The sequence below is a fragment of the Etheostoma cragini genome, chromosome 5, assembly GCF_013103735.1.
Source record: "Etheostoma cragini isolate CJK2018 chromosome 5, CSU_Ecrag_1.0, whole genome shotgun sequence".
Classification (NCBI taxonomy): Eukaryota; Metazoa; Chordata; class Actinopteri; order Perciformes; family Percidae; genus Etheostoma; species Etheostoma cragini.
This window is the reverse complement of record NC_048411.1, coordinates 2121937-2144115: the sequence shown is the minus strand read 5'-3', so window position 1 is coordinate 2144115 and position 22179 is coordinate 2121937. Positions and strand designations below refer to the sequence as shown.

Sequence of the window (22179 nt, the reverse complement as noted above, 5' to 3'; positions counted from 1 at the left end):
TCGAATTAGATGTCAGTGAGGTTATTGGTTGCAGCACTTTAAATGCACAGGACAATGGGAATCACCTGAAGTTCTCACTCGCTTTGAATGCAGCACTGCTGACGTCATGGATAAGGGCAGGGCTAGAGCAATGGTGCTATGATGCTAACTTGTAGCTAAGCTAGCAATCCTTTCAAAAACGTTTTAGCTATCTATCGCTGTTTGGTTGCTAACGTTAGCTATAAACACAATTCGAGTGACAACTAGTAGCCAGCAGTGGACGTAGCCTACTTCGTTAAGTAGGTACATTTTTATTCTTTATTGATATTACAATATTCTCGTAAGCATGATACAATATGCTTACGAGACTTTGTCGCAAAGTGAAGCATGCGCGACTCAAATCTGCACTCGCCTAACAACATTGGGCAGTGACCGAAATTAAAGAAGTTGTTGAAGTTTTTTTTGGGGGGGAGGGTCTTTTCTGCCTTTAATTTTTCACAGGACAGTTAGGTGAGAAAAGGGGGAGAGAAGGGGGAGACATGTAGGAAATCGCCACAGGTCGGACTCGAACCCTAGACCTCTGCGTCGAGGCATAGACCTCGAGGTGCATGCGCGTCGCTCTACCACTGAGTTTCATAGGCTCCTTGTACAAAGTGACGCATGCGCAAGTCACATCTTCACTCGCCTTACATCGGGGAGTTAACTGTCTGTGGAAGGGACCTTAACCGTCTACGGGAGTGACAGGTTAGGCTCGCTAACAGACAGACCTGAAAGTGAAAGCAGAACGCAGCAGCAGGAGGTCAGCACCTCGTTCGGAGAGACAACACGGCGTAGCTACAGCTTCACAAGAGCTCTGCAGTATGGAGGTAGGTCCCATGTTTACACGTAGATAGCTTAAGCAGACTAAAGGGACGTGGAACGTGAAAGCAGAAACCGATTTTAAAGTGGGTGAAGGGTTGGTTCTAGCCATGTTGTTTTTCTGAAAAATGCGTAGACATTTCCTACGAATTTATCTCGCCCTTTTTTACTTCAGTCTAAAAAACAAACCAACATGTTTTCTACCTGGAAGAGCGTTCTAAAAGTTGGCCATAAAACTATGAAATAAGGTTACTTGTTCCTTGTTTTTTGAGTCTGCCTTTCAAAATAAAAGCTCGCAAATTCAAATGTTAACCTTTACCCATTGCCCAGTGCCTCACAACGTGGTAAAACCCGCATTTACTCTTATTTACGGTTACTGTTATCAACCCCAATCATATCATTTTCACAATTTTTTTATGAGCTATATTAGCCCTCATACACAGTCTGGACTGTGGTCATAACATCTACATGTTACATTTTATAACTTATTCCCTGTTACATAGTATTGTTATTCAGCCAGTCAGTTCATAGGTTATTATGTTTATATTTCATTTTCATCGTAGTTATTATTTTATCATGATCTACTGCACTGTTCACTTTTGCAAAATATCTATATATATATCACCATTACACACAGTCTACCATAGTATCTCACCTTATCATGGTCATTGCATTTCTGTGAGTGATTTTTATTTTTATTCTTATGTATATGTGTATATATGTTTGTTGTGTTATAGTTGTCATGCTACTGGATGTCTATCTATCTATCTGTCTATCTATCTATCTATCTATCCATCTATCTAACCCTGGTGTTGTCTTCCTGTCGTCCTGCACATTTTTTTTTTTTTTTTTTACAAAAACCATCCAAATTCAATGACATTTGCAAACCCTGTTAGCTATGATATGGTCACAACATAGGCTACCCCGCCACGCCTGTCCTGAGCTATTGCTTAAATATAATAGTTCCATTAGACGCAAATCTCTGATGCAAAGCCTTTGACTTTCTTTCTTTCTTCAGTCATCATTCTTGAGTTGTTTGAGCCAAGGGCTGGGCAATATAGAGAAAATCAAACATCACGATATTCTTGACCAAACACCTTGAAACATTGTGTGGTTGACTATTTCACAAAATGTTATTTACACAGGGAGATTTTTGATCAATATTCTCCAAGATATGATGTAATGACTGAGTGGGTAAAGGTAAATAAGAGAGCAGCTGGAACTGAAAATGACATCATTTTACTGTAATGCACCCTGTAAAACCAGATAAGACAACATTTACCATATTACAATATCAAAAATTGAAGACGATATCTGGTATTATTATTTCTTTATTGTATTTTTATATACATTCTCTTGCATGTTCGAAATAAACATATCAATCAATCAATCAAAACATCGATATATAACCCGACCCCAATTTCAGCCTGATTATAATGTAGTGGTCCATGTCACATTGTTGCATCACCATCAGTGAAAAAACTATGTTGCACACTGCATTCGGCTGTATGTACTGTCTGTCTGTAGCTAACGGCTAACTCCAGCTGTCTTTTTGCAGATTATCACAGACATCAGTCTCATCATTGATAAAATCGCTTACGACGACTCTGGAAGCTTAACGAGGATTCTTCAACCGTACAGTGTTGAGAACAAGGCTTCCTGCTACGTAGTGAAAGGAACCTATGAGGAGCTGGAGCAGCTGTCAGTCAAACTGTCCCGGAGGCAAAGCTTCAGTCCCGTCACCCACGGACCAACCCGTCCGCAGGACATGCATGCTTCACCTCATGTCAAACCTGTGGACGTATCGGGGGCTGTCATGTCCTACATTGAGCTAAAATGTGCGAAAGAACTTGCGAAGATTCAAGGGAAGAGCGTTGTCATTGAAACACAGCCTGACCCCAGAACAGTACACAATCAACCCCGTGACACAGTACGGGTGACTTTCAGATCGCACCATGGCTCCTTGCACAGTGTCCGGGCCGACTTCGTCAGACAGCAATTCATCACATTTTACCAGCGGACTGCCGCTGACCTGCAGGTCACATGTGTCCCTGTGGGTCCACATGACCTCAAAGAACTGCAGAGGAGATTCCCCGGTCTCGTCTTGCAGACCAGCCACAGAAGATCTGAAGTCACTGCAACTGGGCCTTTTGTGCACATTGCTAAATTAAAAGAGTACCTTTCACAAAACAGGCCGAGCTCTAGCAAGAGTCCAGTGAACGAAGGTCCAGCAGAGGCCCCGAGCAGCAAAACCTCGGGTCCTTCATCTCAACACAGAAAAGATCCCGAAGGAGAACCGTGTCCAATCTGTATGGAACCGATAGCAACCGCCGAGAAAAAGACTCTGCCGTGCAAGCACTCGTTCTGCAGAAACTGTGTGGAAACGGCCTTCCAGTACAAGCCTGTGTGTCCGATGTGTGGACAGATGTACGGCACGGTGACAGGGACGCAACCCGAGGGTGGCGAGATGAGGTCCACCACGAGCTCCGCATCCCTGCCTGGATACGAGAAATATGGAACAATAACAATACACTATTACATTCCAAGTGGCATCCAAAAGGTAGGACTACCAGTAAAACTCTTTTAATTCTAATTTCCACTTTTCACCTTGAAAACAGCATTTGACAAAAAAAAAAAACAACTTAAGGTACCTACTAGCTTTTCCAGGAATATTCAGCTCATCTCAAAGCGGATGAATGGAGTTGTCTCAGTCGTCATCACTGAACAAAGGAGCTTTATTTGAGACTCTTACATTGCTGAACTGTCAGAGTATAAAGTAGGGATGGGTATCATATTGATTATATCCACAACAATATATAAGGCTAGATATTGTCTGACATTTCCGATATAGTAATATCGTGTTGTGTTGTCTTTTCCTGCTTTTTAAGTGATTTTCTGAACTCACCAAACTGTTTTAGCTCTTCTCTTATTTACCTCTTTACCAACTTAGTCATTGTATCCATTTTATTGATGATTATTTATCAAAACTCTCATTGTGTAACTATTTTGTGAAAGCACCAATAGTCAACCCTACAATGTAGCCGCAATATCTACTTTTAAAATTAAACCTAGAAGTGGTCTGAGAAAAGCCCTGGACCCTTGGTCACCTGAAACCCATCATTAAGCAGAGCGAGCTCCCCTGTGTGTCTGCAGGAGGAGCACCCCAACCCCGGGCAGCCATATGAAGGTGCGTCCCGTACAGCCTATCTCCCAGACTCCCCTGAGGGCCGACGGATCCTGGCGCTGCTGAGGCGGGCCTTTGATCAGAGACTGGTCTTCACCGTGGGTCGCTCCTCCACCACCGGCAGGAACAACATGGTCACGTGGAACGATATTCACCACAAAACCTCCACACATGGGGGACCGACTTGGTGAGGACTCATTTTTGGCAACATGACATTTTATTGATGTGCTTTACATTAGGGATGAGCAATAAATCACAATTACATTGAAATCCCAAATTGCACTAGTGCAATATTGGGGTACCTGCAGAGTCTTAAGTCTGTAAAATGAAAAATAAGGTCATAAAAGTCTTAATTTCTTTGGAAAGTCTTACATTTCATTTAGAGGTCTAACATTTGTGTAATCCTTTTTATAATATATGAAATAACTCCATTGTTTTGGCACAAATTAATTATTTGTAAAAGGCAAAATATGTGTCAAACCATGGTGGAGGATTTTATTATTGTGATGCTGCAGGGACAAATCCTATCCTACATACTAAAGATAAAATCTTTTTTTGGTACAGATCTGTAATGATCTCAACTTTTTAAATTTTAGTATTTTTTTAAATGAAACAAAAATAATTCACAAAAAATATCACTCCCTCCAATATCGTGAATCATATCGCAGTGTCTGTCAAAATTATTGCAGTTAGATATTTCCTACATCACACATTATTTTAGATGTAGCTGAAGTGCCTCTCGTGGAATCCTTCCTTGCATGCAAACGTTTGATTTGTACATCTTTGTATTCATGGCAAGATAAACTTATTTCTGAGAGCTAAATGATCAGTACAGCAGTCTCTTGTGATTTGACAGGAAGCACACGTAAGTGCTGATGCTAAGCCTATAACAGTTATTACATAATTTTCTTTTTTGTGTGCATATTTGCAGTTAAACAATGCCGTCTTTATTATCCAGATAATAAAGAGGCGTGGTTTACTTTACCATCTGTATCATATGACAGTGATAACCATAAGATTGATCCTGGATTTCATTACTAACTTTACTTTTATCATTGTTAATTGCAACTATTTCTCAGACAATTAATGTGAAGCAACATTTGGAACAGCTGTAACTATTGCACACTACTAGTCCACAGGAAGGCACTGAGTTTGTGTTGTTGTGTTCGCAGCTATGGATACCCAGACCCTGATTATCTCAGCCGAGTTGGAGATGAGCTCAAAGCCAAGGGAATAGAATGAGTCACTTTAAGGTTGGTCAACACATTCTGTACAAGTAGAGCTAAGATGACATATTAAATCACACAGGTTATGGCTATGGGACAATGAATGTTATTGGAAATGACTTTAATGTTGCCTAAATACCAATACAGACTTGCCTTAGTCAACCATAGCTTCCACTGTCTTTTTAAACAAAAGAATTATGTTTTAAATGATCTTTGTAAAAACCAGCAATGCAGGTTTGAGATGTGGGGGGGGGGAGGGATCAAGCTGTGTGTGCAGAGACGGCTCGCATACAACAGTAACGTTAGTATGCCTTTAATTCATCAGGATCATATTAGATAAGACTCACCTTTTTGAAGCGTGGACAGTTAACAAACTTTTGTTTTTTTAGTGTCATAGAAGACATTCTCTGTACATTTTCTGTATTTTCAACACATGCGTCCATGATATTCAACGTCAGACAATCTGCTTCCTGTTTGCTCTCGTATGCCGGCCACGTGACATGCGTTGTCAGACGTGTTAATGTGGGCACAGATTAGTTCCGCTTCGGGAGCTTATACTCCTGTGAGGACGCAGCTTAGATGGATGTCCCAAGAGAACAACAATCAGTTGTAAATGCTGAGCGTCATTTAATCGTCATCAGAGGAGTCTCGCTCAAACTAAAAAAGGAGACAGAGCCTCTGCTTTTTCTCTATAATTTCACTTGAAAGTGGTATTAATGATTATTTATCTAAAATTTCAGCATATTTTGTGAAAACACCAATTGTCAACCCTATAATATCGTCACAATACCTGATATCCGATATTCTCCTTATAGCCCAGCCCTAACTACCAGTCTTACTAGCTGTTCTTATATTTGCATTTACCCCCTTATTCATATCAATGTTATTGATGATTATTCATCAAAATCCTCATTGTGTTCATATTTTGTGAAAGCACCACCATTCAGCTCGGCATGGGTTATGGGATTCTGACGGTATGATAACTTTCAGCAAAAATATCAGTTTTCACGAAACTGCAATTACAGCTATACATGTATTCTTGTTTAAATGTCTGGGTGACTTGTTTCCAATGAGCACAATGTTTTATATTTTGAAACACTGCACACTTGCAGGGAGAGGAATTTCTAAACTGCACTTTCTGTCCTCGTAGACTCAAAAAAACTTTGGGAACGGTTTGACAAAAACTTCTAGGGGTTTAAAAACGGACTTTTTCGAACCGCGGTATACGTTGAAGCCGGTATCTGGCCCATGCCTGTAGTCAACCCTCCAATATCACCACAACATCAACGTAGTTGGGTCAAAAATTTCATATTTGATTTTTTTTTTTTTTTTTTTTTCAAACACAGAGACCGTGGGTTTGAGACCGCGTCATGATCAAGACCAGGACAAAGACCAAGACCAGATTTGTGTTAGACAGCCAGAGCTTCCTGTCCTGTCCCCTGCATCCACTTTCTTGGGAGTGGGTGTAAAGTGGGCGGGACATTTCATTTTAGGATTAGAAATGAGTCGTTATTAGTAGCATTTGCAAGTTTTAACACATAGACATAAACAGACAATGGACAGGTTATTGAGCGGAATCCCTGCAGGTGTGGTCTTAATATAAAATCCAGAGTCCTCTTTATCTACAACCAAGACCAGACAGATTAAAAATGCGGTTGATTCTGAGACAAGACCTTCAAACGTACTTCAGTTTACTTCACGTCTGTTCAAGGTTGAGCTTCAACTCTAATATATTGCTGTATAAGTGAATGAATAATAATCCATTGTATTTTAATTGGGATATTTTATGAGTAAAACCTGAATCTGCACTGTAACAATGTTTTCCTCTGAGGTACAAGTACACTGTCGGTAGTATAGCTGGGTTAATAAATGCCTTCTGTAAGTTATTTCCAGGTAAAATGCGTTAGGGTCTTAAAAGTCTATTAAATATATTTGTAAAGGCCTTAAAAGTCTTATAAAATAAATAACTCTTTTGTCACGAAGCATTTATGTATTGAGTATTACAATAAAATGTATTGGGTTCAAGTACTTGGTAAAAGTGTATTTTTACAGCCTAAAATCCTTTCTGATATTCCATTATATCCTACATACTACTGCCAGCATGTTCATTAAGTTGGTAATCAATTAAATTCTAAATGGGATTAAAAAGGTCTTTAAAAGTCTTACCTAGTCCAACATGGACTCAGTGTTGAGTCAGCAACATCCCAGGCATGCTTTAAACAGACACTGCTAGTAAGGAGTGATTGACTTATTTGCAATAACTTATGAAAAGTTGAGTCTGTAAAATCATACTAAAAACATAGCTATAGCAGTTCAGTGGCAGGCGCTTCTGGATGGACCAGAGACGGCGTCCTCTACAGACCTACTCACCCTGTAAACCGATCAGAGAGGGAAGTAAAGTACTAATACCCCACTGTGGAAATACTGTTAAAAGTAAAAGTCCTGCATTGAAAATGTTAAATAGGAAAAAGTATGTATCATCAGGAAAATGTAGTATGGTAAAGTATTAAAAGTAAAGTGATCCAGGAAGTGTAAAGGATCCAAACAGCTGTGTGTTTAATGGTCTCATCTCAGCTGCTCCTGGAACTCGTTATATTGTTGCTAGGTTACGTTATAATAAACAACGTTTTGTGTGCAGAAATCTTAATGTGTAAAGTAACTAGTAACAAAAGCTGTCAGATGAATGTAGTGGAATAAAAGTAGAATATTTCTCTCTTAATTGGAGTAAGTAGAAGTAGAAAGTGGCATGAAAAGACTCACGTAGTAGAAGTACTTTAGAAACGTACTAAGTTACATTCTACCACTGCTGCTAGTCGGGGTCTCCATAGGAGACCACAAGCAGTGATGGACAGTCCTGGGCTCTGATTGGTTGTTTTCCTCTAGTGGAACTCGTACAGTTTGTTTTCCTAATCAGACTTGTGTACCTAACCTTTAAGTGAGCATTCAGAATAGTTCGGGATGGTAATTCACAGATCAGCTGTTAGACCTTTCACACATAAGTGTCTCCTTCAAATCACATCGGCGGATATGCAATCACTTATCTTGCTACATACCTGTAATGTATGAATGATTGGTCAATTTGTAAAGATTTTTCATAAATTCAAATAACATCCACTGGATTAAAATAAAGCAACAAAGGAAGACTGTAGCGGCAGGAAACCCATCTCATCATGTGCCAGAGTGAGCGTGGCTTCTTCTCACTAGAGTAAAGCCTGGTTGATTTGCATTTCACAATGAAATTAATGTCCAACTGGTAAATGTGTTGCCAAGAAACAAAGACGGACACATGAGCTGAACCAGAATTCTCTCATGGGACAAAGAGGTTGTGTTCACAAGCATCAAATAAAACTTAAAATCAGTAATATGATTAGGCACTTCCAAGCTCTTGGTTTATTTTCTAGGGTGAATGAAAGTACACAGACTACAGGTCCCTTTATTTAGATAACATATAATCTCTCATAGTCACTCTGCAGTTTGAGGCGTTTTCTGATGCATAAACCTCTTCCTGGTCAGTTCTCTTGTCCCAGGATCACTGACTGATCACTCCCAACCCTTTGCTACATAAGACACCAGAGGGAGACTGTCTGTCATAAAGCAACGTCTTTCACCAGATTCATTAAGCGGCGTAGCAAAAGTTGTATTAAAACAGATCAGCTAAACAAGTGTGAAAACAAAATTCATAAAATTGAGGCAATATGAAATTAAGAGCAAAGTATGGTTCATGGTGAAAAGGCTTTGATGGATGTTTTAGAACATCTGAACTGTAAAACATACTGGGACAAGATGTCCTTTGAGTTTGTGCCTAATACAATTACACGCAACATCTGGAATGTGAGCCCATCTTTTGATTAGTCGGATTAGACTTTGGTAAAATTGGTAGATAATCCAGATTGTTTTTAAAGTTAAGTTGAGTACAATAGATTTATTTTACAAGTTGCTGCAACGTGAAGCAAACAATCGGCACATTTAAGCATCGCTGACACGGTTAGGAAATGCTCTCGTGTGCCACAAGCCCCCACTCGCATGAGAAGATCAAGATCGATTTCAGCTCTTTCCCTCCAAGACAGAGATAGGCCTGGAGCACGTTCAGCCAAGCTTAAAGGCTGGAGGCAGGGGAAACCTGCCAACAATTCCATATGGTATAGTGTGTGCTGGCTGGTCCACTAAGACTGGATTTGTTGTCTGCAGTAGGCCGAGCTCTAACATCTACAACAGCTCCCAAGTTCTCTAAAAATAGGTCTCGTTTTCTGTATGTTTAAATACAGACAATATATCATATGCAAGACCTATCCTTGTACTGGAGAAAAGTTGAAAATCCCATTTATCTTCACATGCATGAGCGTAGTCGTGTTATCAAGTCTGGGTAGCATACACAAACCCAAAAGCTGAGGAGAAGATCATCACCAATGTATTTCTTCAGCTTAAGGACATTTGGATCATTTCATATGGGATTATTATATTGGCATTCACTCGTGAGGGTAAATTTTGTCCATTTGAATTTTGCTAACAAAAGGCAGCTGGCATTAATTAAGTTTTCTTTCCTGAGTTTGTTTCTGCCACTAAATAATTCAATTTGATCCTTAACAGCCACTAATGCTGTGTTAGTTGATAGTACCAAATCCTTTCAATTACACATTTTAGAGCCATTTCTTTTCAAGGAGATGATGTTGCACCTGGAGGTGCTTGCTTCCAACCGTTACCATTCAGATATTACATACTGGAATTCTGAATGTAAGCTGGGTTCTATTCGACATGCACACATTTTGACAGTGCACAGTGATGAGATACAAACCAAAAATGATGTTTTACTGCAAAAAATGACTTAAAAAAAAAAAAGCATCACCTATCTATATTTCTATTAGCCCCATCCATTCTACGGTAACTTTAGGATTTATATTATTCCAGCACTATTTTACCCAATGCACCAAACAAGTCTGTCTAATGATGTTCTTTCATTTGAAATGTTTTTACCCCAAATATTCAACAGGGTAGAAGTCTAAGGAAACTGATATGTCCCACTCCACATTGCAGGGACGTATGTGTCCATGCTCGTGCAGGCTTATAGTCCTGTTGTACAAACAAATGATCTTCCCCAAAACTCTGAGCCAGAAAGGATGGAATGTAAGCCAGCATGATGGCTCAGTTGGCGCTGTTGCACCATGGAAATCTTCCAATCCAAAGCCAGCAGGCAGTTGTGTGGAGCTAGGATAATGTTTTCAAGTGCCTGCATGGGCTTCCCTCGCACAGTCCAAAGACATGCAGGTCAGGTGAACTGGAAAGTAAATGGCCGTTTGTCTCCGTCTCAGGCCTGTGATATACTGGCGACGTGTCACCTCCCCTGGCCAGTGAGAGCTGGTACAATCTCCTGCCCCCTGGCGTCCCTGAACAGGATAAACAAGTACATATATATATCTATCTGTATATATTTATATGTGTGTGGATGGATGGATAAAGGGGCATCAATCGACTCAGACTTTCAGATCTGATCGCATTAGTTTTCTCCCAGTACTTGATTTGAAAGTCAAAAGAATGCTGTGACACCATAAACATCACATCCATACACTTGAATCACATGTGGTAGATGGTATCCTTTTGGACTTGGAGAGACTTGACATTAGTATCATCTCACCGTTCTTTCCTTTACGGCATCACTGCCCTGTACGGATCCGTGCACGTACATCCCGGTGGGTTATTTTATTCCCTGGCGTGTATCAGGATGCTACCTTGAGTAACCTGTGCCGTACCTCTAAGAAAACATGACCATAGAAAGACATACCCGATAGAAAATAAAAGAGGATATGAACCAACATCTTCATTTGGCCTCACCCATTTCATCCTCAACCATGTGAGTTATTTTTAGCAAAATTGAACATAAATGATGATTTTGGGGGGGGGGGGGACGACAAGAGGGATGAAAAAGAAAAAAGAAAAGAGGGAAGCCCATTCCAAAAGTCCAGGCAGGGGGTAAACTGTAATTCAGTCAAGTCACCACGTTGGGGTCAGTACTACGGTTTCCTGCCCCAAAGCACAATGCCCCTTGAATGCCATGAGCACTCGCTGTCCCCGCTGTGGCGGGCTCATTTGGTGAAGGCAGCCACCACGGCCCATAGCAGCTCGTTGGCGTTGGCCTTCAGGCTCTCCCCCTCGGGCTCCAGTTCCAGCAATTGCCGCACTCTCTTCATGGCCAGGTCATACTGGTCGTCCAGCAGCGGGGCGAAGGCGTTCTCCAGGACGTCCGAGGAGTGGGCCAGGAAGATAAGCGCCAGCAGACGCTTGTCCATGCGCTGGGGGTCGTTAACCCACTTGTCCAGCACAGCCTCCTGCACCCTCTTGATGAGACGCTGCTTGATGTTGTTGTTGGTGAGAGGATGCGTGGTCATGTCAAAAAGCAGAAAGTTCTGCTTCTCGGTGGTGAGGACGCCTTTCTCCACCAGGTTTTTGGCCAGCCGTTCGCGGACGTTCCGCAGCTGGTAATGGAGCTTCAGAGGGTTCCACGTCTCTCCTAAACACCAGCCGATAAAACGTTGGACAGTTAATGCTTGATCAAGAGGGGACGTACTAATCTACGAGGGCTGCACAATATGACGATATCAATATTACTTGCGATGAATAAACAGATACTAAAGAGTACTCAGTTCAGCTGATTTCAGTAATGTGCTAATATACCACAAATTGCTAGTTGAATTTATAACAAATTTGTTTATTGTGCAAGTTGATATCGCAATGACTATTAGAAAAAAAAAAAAAAAAATGATGTGCAGCCCTTTCATCTATGACGAAAGAACAGAAGCAGGACCATCTCAGACACTGCAAACAGGGAAAGGATTGGAGTAAAAGGTTGCCTTATAATCAATATTTTTTTCAGTATTTTTTCACAAATAGGTTGGCTAACGTTAGCTAATCTTCCTCTTCTCGTGTCAGATGAACAATAAGTTACGGGAGTGAGAAACACGAGGCATTGTGAGCTAACGTTACGTACCGAGTAACGTTTGCAAAGAGGGGAGTGACAGGAAATCGGAAGGATGGGAAATAGTTTTAACACGAAATCCACCGAGCCAAAAGGCTTATGTTATCAATAGTTCGCTCATTCCGGTTTTCCCAACTGCGTTGCAAGTTATAGTTACGCTAGTTTAGCTGGGCGCTTCATGGAGAGAGCTTAAGGTAATGCTACCTGCCCTACAGCAGTCAGAGTCAGCTCTGACTTCATATATTACCTCTTAATAGCCATTCTCAGTAAGATGGCAATCTGCTAGAACAACTGCAACACTGGAATAGTTATCAAGGACGTTAGCATCGTGGCTAACACAATTGTGATTTCATGACAAACAGTTTGGGCTATGCTCTTTAACCTGCCTTTCTGCTTGCTGAGCAACAATAGCCTTTACAACAGAGCTGTCGCAGTAAGGTTATAGCTCTGAACTTAGCAGTGTCTGTGTGTGTGTGTTTTTTAGCCACAGAAGTCCGACACCATTGTTGTGGATCTCCTTCCACCTACAACCATTGTGGGGCGGGGGGGACGAAGCAGCTTAACTCACCGCTGAGCAGTTCGATCCAGCTCTGCACGCTCTCTGGCGGCTGGGTGTCTTTGATGTGTTTGAGGGCTTCGTCCAGGAGCACGTCACCTGTTGGAGCGTCCGACTTACAAATCACCTGCAAAATCATTCAGAATGATGGCTGGCAGTTAGGAGGTGTAATAATCAGAGGACAGTCGCTGAAAAACAACATGTCCCTTTTCTTTTAATTCCTCAAGGCTCTGTATATATTGCTGAGTGACGTTCACTTGTTGTCAATTGATTTATTGATAAGGTGTCTGGTGGACGTAATGAAAATCAATGGAAAACTACTAGGCCACAATGATGATGGAATATGAAACCATTAAGAGTTTAGGTGTGAAGAGTTGCAAAATTCCTGAAAACTTTCCATTGGAATGAACTGGAACACAATTATAATATAGGTGTTATTTACTCCAGCTGTCATATCCAGGGTTTTCTTGGCATTATCCAGCTTTGGAGGTAGTGTGTTTAGGCTGCAGCGGGGGTTGCCACTCAACTTTTGCAGAAAGGGAACCCCACTTCATGCTGCTGTGGTCATGTAAGCTCTCAAGTTTGTGGAATAGCTGAATGTTTCCTGCTACAACAGAGCACTCACTATGTCTCACTCGTCTCTTTTCCTTCTCTCTCCCCTGTGAAATAAAGCTGCCTTCAGTCGGAAATGCTGAAATCTATAAACAATCTGACAGCAAACTGGAATTGAGAAATATAGTCTACTTGTGCATTGTTGGGTATTTTAAGAACAGTTTCATTGAAAATAGTGTTTTTAATAGTTTGGGCTGCACATGTGATGGGAGAACACACTGCATGTAGAAGGTTTGTAATCTCACCAAATTCCTGTTTAATGGGATGATAACGTGAAGGAGGAGTGCTGCTCAATGCAGGTTACATTTCATTAAATGTGCAGACGTTTAACCAAAACAAGCCTTTAGGCCTAGCATTGCTTTTTGCAATGCTAAATTCCCACAGTAAACTTTCCTTGGACTTGTTCATGCCTTTTTACAAATACCTGTGCAGGTTTATGCTACATGCAAATCGGTTAAGACTAATTGCACCAGCAGAACCATTTTTTGTAGTAAAAGTGCAAGCAGGGACAAACGTCCTACCTTTCTGGTCAGCAGACCTTTCCTCCGCATGCCACAAGCCTCTAACTGAAGCCGTCCTCGGAGAGCCAGTTCTATCAGCATGCAGCCTCGCAGCCCCGATGAAATGCAGTCATTCCAGAATGAGGTGTAGCCCTAAATCATAGCAACACACATCAGAATACGGGTTAGTCAAAAGGTTACTATGCACTCACACGATCAGAGCGCATATTTAGGTTCACGTTCTGCTTGGCCGTTTAGTAAATTGCTCTTTAACAAATTCAGAGAAGATTTGAATTGCTTATTTTATTCTCAATTTTTGTCATTTTGTTGATGTCATTTTCCATTGGAGCTGGCTAAAGCCTCCTTTGGGGGTTTGGGGGGGGGGGGGGGGGGGGGGGGGGGGGGGGGGCAGGAAAAACCCCGGGCAAAACGGACGCTGACTGGCTGTCAGGAAGATTCCTGTTGGTGGAGCCGATAAGCGCAATGAGTAAACAGATAGCCTTAAACAACACTTAAGGCTACAGTTCCTGTCAGCTGCAAATATCTGAAGCACCCTTAGATGAAATTATTGTGGTATAGTTTGGTACAGAGTCTGTACTTCCCGGCCCAATGATTACAGCTGGCATTAGTTTGACAATATCACATTTGTATGTGCCCTGTGTGTTATAATTTATAAAAAAAAAAAAAAAGGAGACAGACGACTGCAAGTTTAAAGGCAAGTCAAAGCCTTTAGTTTCTTTGATAGTAACAGGTGGTATATGACAATAGATAGTATCATGACAGTTATTTTGTACCCAAATCTTGAAGCAATGCCTCAGTAAGCGTGAGGCCATGTCTGGCTTAAGTCAAAGTAAAAGTTTTCTTTACAGAAAGATGTAAATAAAGCACAAGACATCTGAACAGCAAAGACTGATGCAGACTCAGCCTCATATACGTAGACAGGAAAGCAACCTTCTAACCGATCGAATAAGTTGTGTGTTGATGCAGCAAAACAAACTCTAGCCCGCCACAGTATTGCACTCCATCTGTACTTAAACATCCAGCAGTGCTGTGACTGTGCGTTGTTGTCCACGCAGAAAGCAGTAAATGAACCTTTAAATGCAATCTAAAGATTTCACTGATATTGATCAAACAGTTTCAGTCAGTTTGTAGGAAAATGGGAGGAGACATATTGGGTAAAATGCAAAAATGCTGGTGGTAAGGTATGTGCCGCATCAGGTTCTCTCTCTCTCTCTGGAGTACTACCACCTGTTGAAACCTCCAGACACGTATGTAACTCTCATCTTGGTTAGACACACGTGATAAATAACTGGGTGCACTCGTGATGATTATGTGTTTTAGATGGATCTGTAAACACAGGTTTTTATTTGTGCTTGAAAAAATGTATTTATGTTGATCAGTGTCAATACAATCTGGTTAACGCCACTGGGATCCGATGTGGTCAAAAAGAAGACCGGAAATAGTACGTAAGTGGATGCCAATACTTTCTAAATAGCACCGACAGTGGCCGCACCTCTCTTAGTAGTCTAACGTTACTGTTTGATCAGTATTAAAGTAGCATTGCAGATAACCCCATAACAGTAGATTAATAGTTCCACTGTGCGGCATGCAGCATTCCTGGAATATTTACATTAAAATATACCAACAGATCAGTCCGTTTAAAGTCTAAGGAACTGTGTTGGCTAGCTAGTGATCTTGTAAGGTTACTGTGTATCTTGTTAAGCTAACTCGCTAGCGTGGGTGCACAAAGTGGCACAAACGTCGCAAAAAAAGACTAGCCATCTGTCATAAGACCACGTCCAAATCACTAACAACCCCATTTGACTAAAAGGTAAAGTACCTCTTTTCGACATTTTTTACAAAACCCACTAACCCGGGCTGTCGGCAACGCTGAGGCCCATTATTGTTGTTCGCTATAGCTACCGCTAGCGTAAACACAAACAAGGGCGCTAATGTTAACGAAACTAGCTAGCTAGCTACGTTGGGTAGGAACATATGGCTAACGTTAGCGTCGTTTAACGTTAAGATTTACCTTTATTTTACAGCGTTAGAGACCAGGGTGTATCTGCTATTACCTCTCGGTCCTTCAGCCCTAACAACAGCACTTCTTCCATCAGGGTAAGACGTGTTTCTTTGGAGTCTCCGGTATCGTCCTCGTCCTGCTCGTCTCCCCGTCGGGGCTCATGGTCCTCTTCGCCGGACGGACGGTCTTTGTCAGCGGCGTTGCGCGAAGCTTCGGTCCGCCTCTGCACAAGGCCCGAACTCCGCTGAACCAAGGAAGTCATGTCTGCCCAGCAACTTAGCTAAACAACGAGGAAAACAGCACGCCTCGGACGACGCTGCCCGAGATTCTTACCTCAATTACTCGTTGTCAACCATACAGCAGTTACCTCGAGTGTTTTGCGAATAGACTACTGAGGCCTTTGTACCCTTGACATCTGGAGTACCGCTCCCCTTCCTTGACTTCGTCCGTATTCCGCCCCAGTATAATGTCTGTCTAATATGGCGCCGTGTGGTGCTGTGGTACCAAACTTATCCAGCAGGTAGAGGCCGAGATAACATGAATCCACCAACCAGCATCCAAGTAATTTTAAGTTAAATTCAAATAACCACAGTCACGTGACTGTAGTTGGTTGTACAATAAGTATAACGTTACACTGTAATACTTTTAGTCTGCATGTTACCCAACAGCGCAGTCACACTTTATTCTTAATATATAGCTATTCCTTATTCTCCTACTTCCTTATTTCTGGGCTACTTCACCAATAAACTCCATCTTATAATTTTACAATAGGCTACAGCCAAATATCTTGGTATTCACACTTCAAATATAGGCCAGCTGATCATGTCATTGGCTATTATCATTCCCTGCTTAGGTCACTCAAATGATTCTAAAAAAGGGTTTTTGAGAATCTTTCTCTCTCTCTCTCTCTCTCTCTCTCTCTCTCTCTCTCTCTCTCTCTGTCTCTCTCTGTCTCTCTCTCTCTCTGAGATGTTTGCCAACCCTCACTCACCCCTGGAATTTTTTTTCAGAATTTGAAAACTACAAAATTTAAATAAGCCATCTCTTTAGATATGTCCTGTAGTACTCTAAAAAGACCAATAATTGGCGCCCTTGCACCTTATGAGTGAGTGTAGGTTACATATAGTGTGCCATAATCAGATTGTCACTCTGAGACTACATGCAAAGGGTACGGCTTTTTATTAATCCCCAAGGAGAATTTACACTTTACACTCTGTTGTTACACCTTACACACAGCCCTGAATACACACACATACACATGCACAAACAGGACCTACATTGGCTATTTGGAGATATGTCAGATTAAAGGGGGCTGCCTATTAAAAGCCTTTTTTAGGGGCACCTTGGCAGCTCTCCAGCAACCAGTCCACCACTACTTGGTACTGTACTGGGACTTCTTTTCTTTGGTGGATGCTATATGCTTCAGTCTACTGTGCGTTTATGGGGGGAAATATTAAAAAGTAGCTGTTGTAATAGCTGTGTAAATCTGATTTGATATTCCAACACAGTGTGTAGTTAATAAGTAAATGTCAGTTGTGTTTCTTTTTCAGTTCTCGGAGTTAGACAAAGAGCTCTGTGTGGACAAAACTGGTTTGAAACGTGTTTTTGTGTTTCATAAATATGTATAATGACATCTTTTGATACAATGCTGCACTATAGTCCAACTTACACATACAGTAAATACTGCAGGTTTGAATGACATCGTGATAAATACTATTTAGGTAGCTGTACATTTCTAGTCCCAACTTCTTTTTTTTAACCCATTTGTAAATTTTTTCCTTTACATTTTTTCATCTTTTTTAGAGTATTTGTTCTTGAATTCTCTCCTATTTATTATTTCTTCTATATTCTGTATGTGTGCTGTTTGTCTAATATTTTGCTGCTGCTGCATGTCAGTTCACAGCAAATTCCTGATATCTTTTAATGGAATTGTTTTTTATTATTGTAACTTTAGCTTCTGTAATACATGTTCTGTGTTTGACTGTTCCATGCTTTTTGAAAAAAACAAACTTATTGCTAGCAGTTCATAGATGTTCTCATTCTAGTAGAAGATTATAGAGTTATAGCAGTTACATGGTGTCTCATATTATAATGCTCCACTGTGTGTTTCCTCTGTTATACAGTGGTTACTCAACTTTAGCTAATATTTTTTAGAAATATTGCAAAGAGCAACATATGGCCGAAAAATCGCAAATTTGATTTTTTTCCCCCCAAAATCATTAAACCCTAATATTTATAGTCCTCATGGCTTAAATTATGATGATTATATTTAAATGTGTAATGCTCAGGAAATCGTCACCACGGTTAGGTTGTTGATGCCAGGAGCAAGAGTGGATCAAAGCAGTGGTGTATAGGCTAATGTATTAGATATGTAAGCATATGTATACTGTAGCCTACTGTTTTAGCCAGAATGTGCCTTTGGGGAAGGTATCATAGTCCGTGGTCTGGGTGTCCTTCCCCAGGGAAGTTTTGAGCAACTTGATTTCCTATGAAGTTGTATTCGGATGCACTTGTATGCACCAATTTATGGTGGAAATGATTTATTTAGCAGATGTAAAGAAGAAAAACACAGATGACAATTCAAAATACATCACAAACATAATGTAAAGTATGTTGATGCGTGTCATTGGGCATTTTTAAGTGTGGGTGTATGGAAATCCTGGAGCTTTATACCTGTGTGTCGTGTAGACTACACCATGGACCAAAGTTAATGGGGATCCAGAATATAAAGTTGGGTGTTTTTGTTGAAGATAGGAAGGTAGATTTTGTTCTTCGGAAAACATTTTACAATTAAATGCAGATAACCAAACCCTTCTTGATTCATTGGAAGAATGAGTTCAACCTTTTGTATAAGTCACTGAAACAGGTTAAGGATGGAACAGCAGCTGTTTTGGGTTATTTACTTGAAACTTTTAATTTGAGATAGCCCTTCTATTTCTTCTTCTTTCTCTTCTCAATATTGATTTGTTATGCAGGCCTATATGCTCCTATGTTTTGGTTATATGCTTTTTTAAGATTATTTTTGGGGCTTTTTCACCTTTATGTGATAGGACAGCTAGGTGAGAAAGGGGGAAGACATTGCAGGAAATCAGCAAAGGTCGGATTCAAACCCTTGACCTCTGCGTTGAGGTATAAACCTCGAAGTATCCTACATGTGCGCCGGCTCTACCACTGGGCCAACCTGGCCCCGACCTGGGGAAAAAGTTCATTTTTTAAAATAATTTTACAATGGGTTTTGTTTTTAAAAAGGTCTTTTTTTTTTTTTTGTATATTTGCAGTCTGAATAAATGAAAAAAAAAAAAAAAGTTAGTGGGGTCTACTTTGGTCCTCTAGCATGCAGTAGCCTAACTTTGGCAGGAAGTGGTGCCTGGGAGGCGGGGTTTTCAGGCCAAAACAGCCGTCTCAACAAAAATATGGCTCTAGACTCCGCCCTCCCGTCTGCATCCGAGACTGGGCGGCCGAATGAAAGCTCATCAACCCCCCAAAGCATATAATACCCATACCTGCTGAGAAAGAGAAACGCAGTGCGTTTATAACTGTTTTTCAACACATTTCATATTTTTTCCCGCTTCTTGGATGGCTTTACTTCAGTGGATATCTGTTGAATGGAGTTTCGGACTCTGAAGCCACTTTTTTTTTCTCCTTCTGTTTTTTCAAGCTGAGCGCAGCTACTTTATTCTTGCACGGATTTAACCGTTTAGACGCTTTTTTTTTTTTTTCAAACCTTGAACGTGTCATCGCCAGTTTTTGGAGCCGGGATCGGGAGCCTTTGAAGTGCACGGCCATGTAGCCCGAAGGTAGGCCTGCAGTGGACCCTGCTTCATATTCCAATAAATGCACTGAGACTTTATTATGCGTCCTGGGTCTGACAATATTGGGTTAACTGTGAAGCTAGTGCAGCTTAAATTAGTGTGCTTCCTATAGGAGTGTGTTCATTTAGAAGTGCGTGCCTTGCACAAGGAACACACATATGGATCATACAATATGAATAATCACAAAAGACTACTATGAAGACATAGGACACATCAGTCCATTCAGCTTTGAGCTTTAGTGACTACTGCTGGCTCTTAATAGTCTGTAGGCTATTCAAATGTAAGGGCTGGCTGAAATTAATTAACATGTATTTTGGGGGAAAATAGGCAATAGCCTATATTATAGTCTATATATATATTCCATATAACCTACTTTATAGCCTGATATCCCTATTTGAACTAACATAAGTTGTGTTAAGAGCTGCATAGATTCATCAATTAATTGACTAGCCTGTTCATTTAACGATCAACTACTTTGACAATCGGTTTGAGTCATTTTTAATGGAAAATCGAGATTTGAAAGACTGCCATTAGCTATTCAAATCGAAATATTTAGTTGAATTTTTGCTTAAACATTTTTTTCCACAAGATAAATGCTGGAATAATACATAAATAATGTGTAACGTTTTTTATTCTTTATTAGTCCCTCAAGGGGAAATCCCAATTTACACACTATTGTTATTTCACACATTACACACAGGCCTGAACTGCACACACATGCTCAGGGACTATACATGCACTAATGGAGAGATGTCAGAGTGGGGGGGGCTAATGTTACATTTCACAGATTCCAGAAATGTCCTCTTGTCAGTGGATGTTTCAGTTAACTTATATAATGCTATTTAACATTTGGCTTAGAACTGATATCTTTCATTGGAATGTTTTTTTTATGTGATTTTTGTGATTATACTTTGACGTTTGTGATAAATAATCTGTGTTATAATGCTCCATGACACTCTTTATCCGTCGCACAGTGAACATTGAACTTCAGCTAAACTTTTAGTTTTTTTGTAATCGCAAATCAAATCTTAATTGCAATATCTGGCAGAAAAATCTCAATCAATATTTTCAGACATTTTAGAGACCAGACAACTAATCCATTCATCCAGAGTATAGTCATTAGTTGCAGTAGTATTGTCAGCCTTTAGCCAGGGGCCACATCTGTGTTTCTCTTGTGTGATATATTCAAGATAAGCTGCTTTGTATTAATGCATGTATTCAGATATTCAGATTATGGTGTAAGTAGATGGATAAAGGCAAATTACTGAAGGTGAAATGAGGTATAGCACAACATAACACACATGGAATAATTGGGCATCAATTTGATAGACATTTAAAAATAGTAAAATCATCTCATTTTCATCCCTCTTCTCTGGTGCCTACAAATCTATGGTGCCCACTTCAGCAGTTTGATTTCCCCTCAGTTTCTGTGTCATGATTGAAATATAGGTGAATACAGCTGCAAGGCCCTCTGCATTCCTGCTGAGGAAAATCTCTGCTCTCTGGAACTCCATTCAGTGTTTTTCTCAAGCTCTTTTGGCTACGGCTTCAAAATGACTTCACTGTGAAATAATGTGATAGCTTTTACATCTCGAGGCTGCCATCCAGGCTGCGCTGATCATTCCCAGCCCACCACCTACAGGAACCAGACGGTTTAACAGAACTTCTGGATATGTCGGCCTACGTTGCTTAACATGGAGTACATTCATACACTTTTTTTTTTAACTTTGTGGCTCATGTTTTCTGACAACCAGTTTGGGCCAATCATGGGATCCCATAGGAAATATAGAAAAGAAAAGATGTGCATACTGTTTGATCAATGGAGATCAGTGTGGTATTAGTACTTTTACTGAAGTAAAGGATCTGAATAGTTTTTTTCTCCATTTTAGTCTCCTCCAACGCCAGAGAAACATATCTGTCTGTTTAGCTGCTAAATGCTCCGATCTGTTCTCCAGCTCGTGTCTAAGTGTGTGTCTGCAGGTCGCTGCAGGGCCGCTAGTGTTTATCAGAGCTTGTTTTCTAAAAACAGCTGTTGCTGCTGCAGCTGAAAACAAGGCTGATGATGTGTGTGGCACCGAAAACCTCTACAAGAGCCTGGTAATGGCTGCAATGTTTATCCTTCTCTGAGTGTCCGTCACTGTGAGTGATCCCTTTCAGTCATCATCCTTTCATTCAATATCACACAAATTACACATCACATGTGAGTGTGTGTGTGTGTGTGTTAATGTTCTGTATATTGTGTTCTGTCCAAATAAATTGTATTTTTATGCTTTGACAATATTGTTATTGAAACTTTGTGCCAATACAGCCCCTTTCAATTGTGTAGAGAGAGAGAGAGAGAGAGCCTCGGGACCAGGCTGGACCTGAATGACTCAGGCTGGTGCCTTTAAGGATTATATTTATTTTATTATGTAAAACCAATGGTCAGGTGTCAGTGCATACAGTAAACAGTAAAAGTGGTT

The 22179-nt window shown here is 40.6% G+C and overlaps 3 protein-coding genes across 9 annotated transcripts in view; 2 read left to right on the top strand and 1 right to left on the bottom strand.

Annotated features, from left to right (window-relative positions):
* Positions 1 to 521: 521 nt before the first annotated feature.
* si:dkey-3h3.3 (uncharacterized protein LOC100144568 homolog) lies at positions 522 to 20811 on the top strand. Of its 4 annotated transcripts, XM_034872419.1 has the most exons (7): positions 522 to 845; positions 2396 to 3397; positions 3991 to 4208; positions 5194 to 5274; positions 5525 to 5529; positions 5582 to 5603; positions 6602 to 7090. In XM_034872419.1, exons 1-4 carry the CDS (start codon positions 840 to 842, stop codon positions 5261 to 5263), a joined length of 1296 nt encoding a protein of 431 aa, XP_034728310.1. In that variant the 5' UTR covers positions 522 to 839; the 3' UTR covers positions 5264 to 5274; positions 5525 to 5529; positions 5582 to 5603; positions 6602 to 7090. The 4 variants fall into 4 exon arrangements, with proteins under 4 accessions (XP_034728310.1, XP_034728311.1, XP_034728309.1 ...); XM_034872420.1 differs by lacking the exon at positions 5525 to 5529 and having other exon boundaries at positions 5194 to 5278; XM_034872418.1 differs by lacking the exons at positions 5525 to 5529; positions 5582 to 5603; positions 6602 to 7090 and adding an exon at positions 20799 to 20811.
* golph3 (golgi phosphoprotein 3) lies at positions 8610 to 16756 on the bottom strand. The gene is made up of 4 exons (XM_034872421.1): positions 15958 to 16756; positions 13904 to 14035; positions 12783 to 12897; positions 8610 to 11749 (listed from the first exon to the last, which is right to left on the bottom strand). Exons 1-4 carry the CDS (start codon positions 16165 to 16167, stop codon positions 11325 to 11327), a joined length of 882 nt encoding a protein of 293 aa, XP_034728312.1. The 5' UTR covers positions 16168 to 16756; the 3' UTR covers positions 8610 to 11324.
* The window catches only part of pdzd2 (PDZ domain containing 2), a 58276-nt gene continuing 55430 nt past the window's right edge, over positions 19334 to 22179 (top strand). For all 4 annotated transcript variants that reach the window (XR_004656733.1, XM_034872408.1, XM_034872409.1 and 1 more), the window contains exon 1: positions 19334 to 19702. The gene's annotated coding sequence lies outside the window, so the exon portion shown is untranslated. The remainder of the gene's footprint in view (positions 19703 to 22179) is intronic.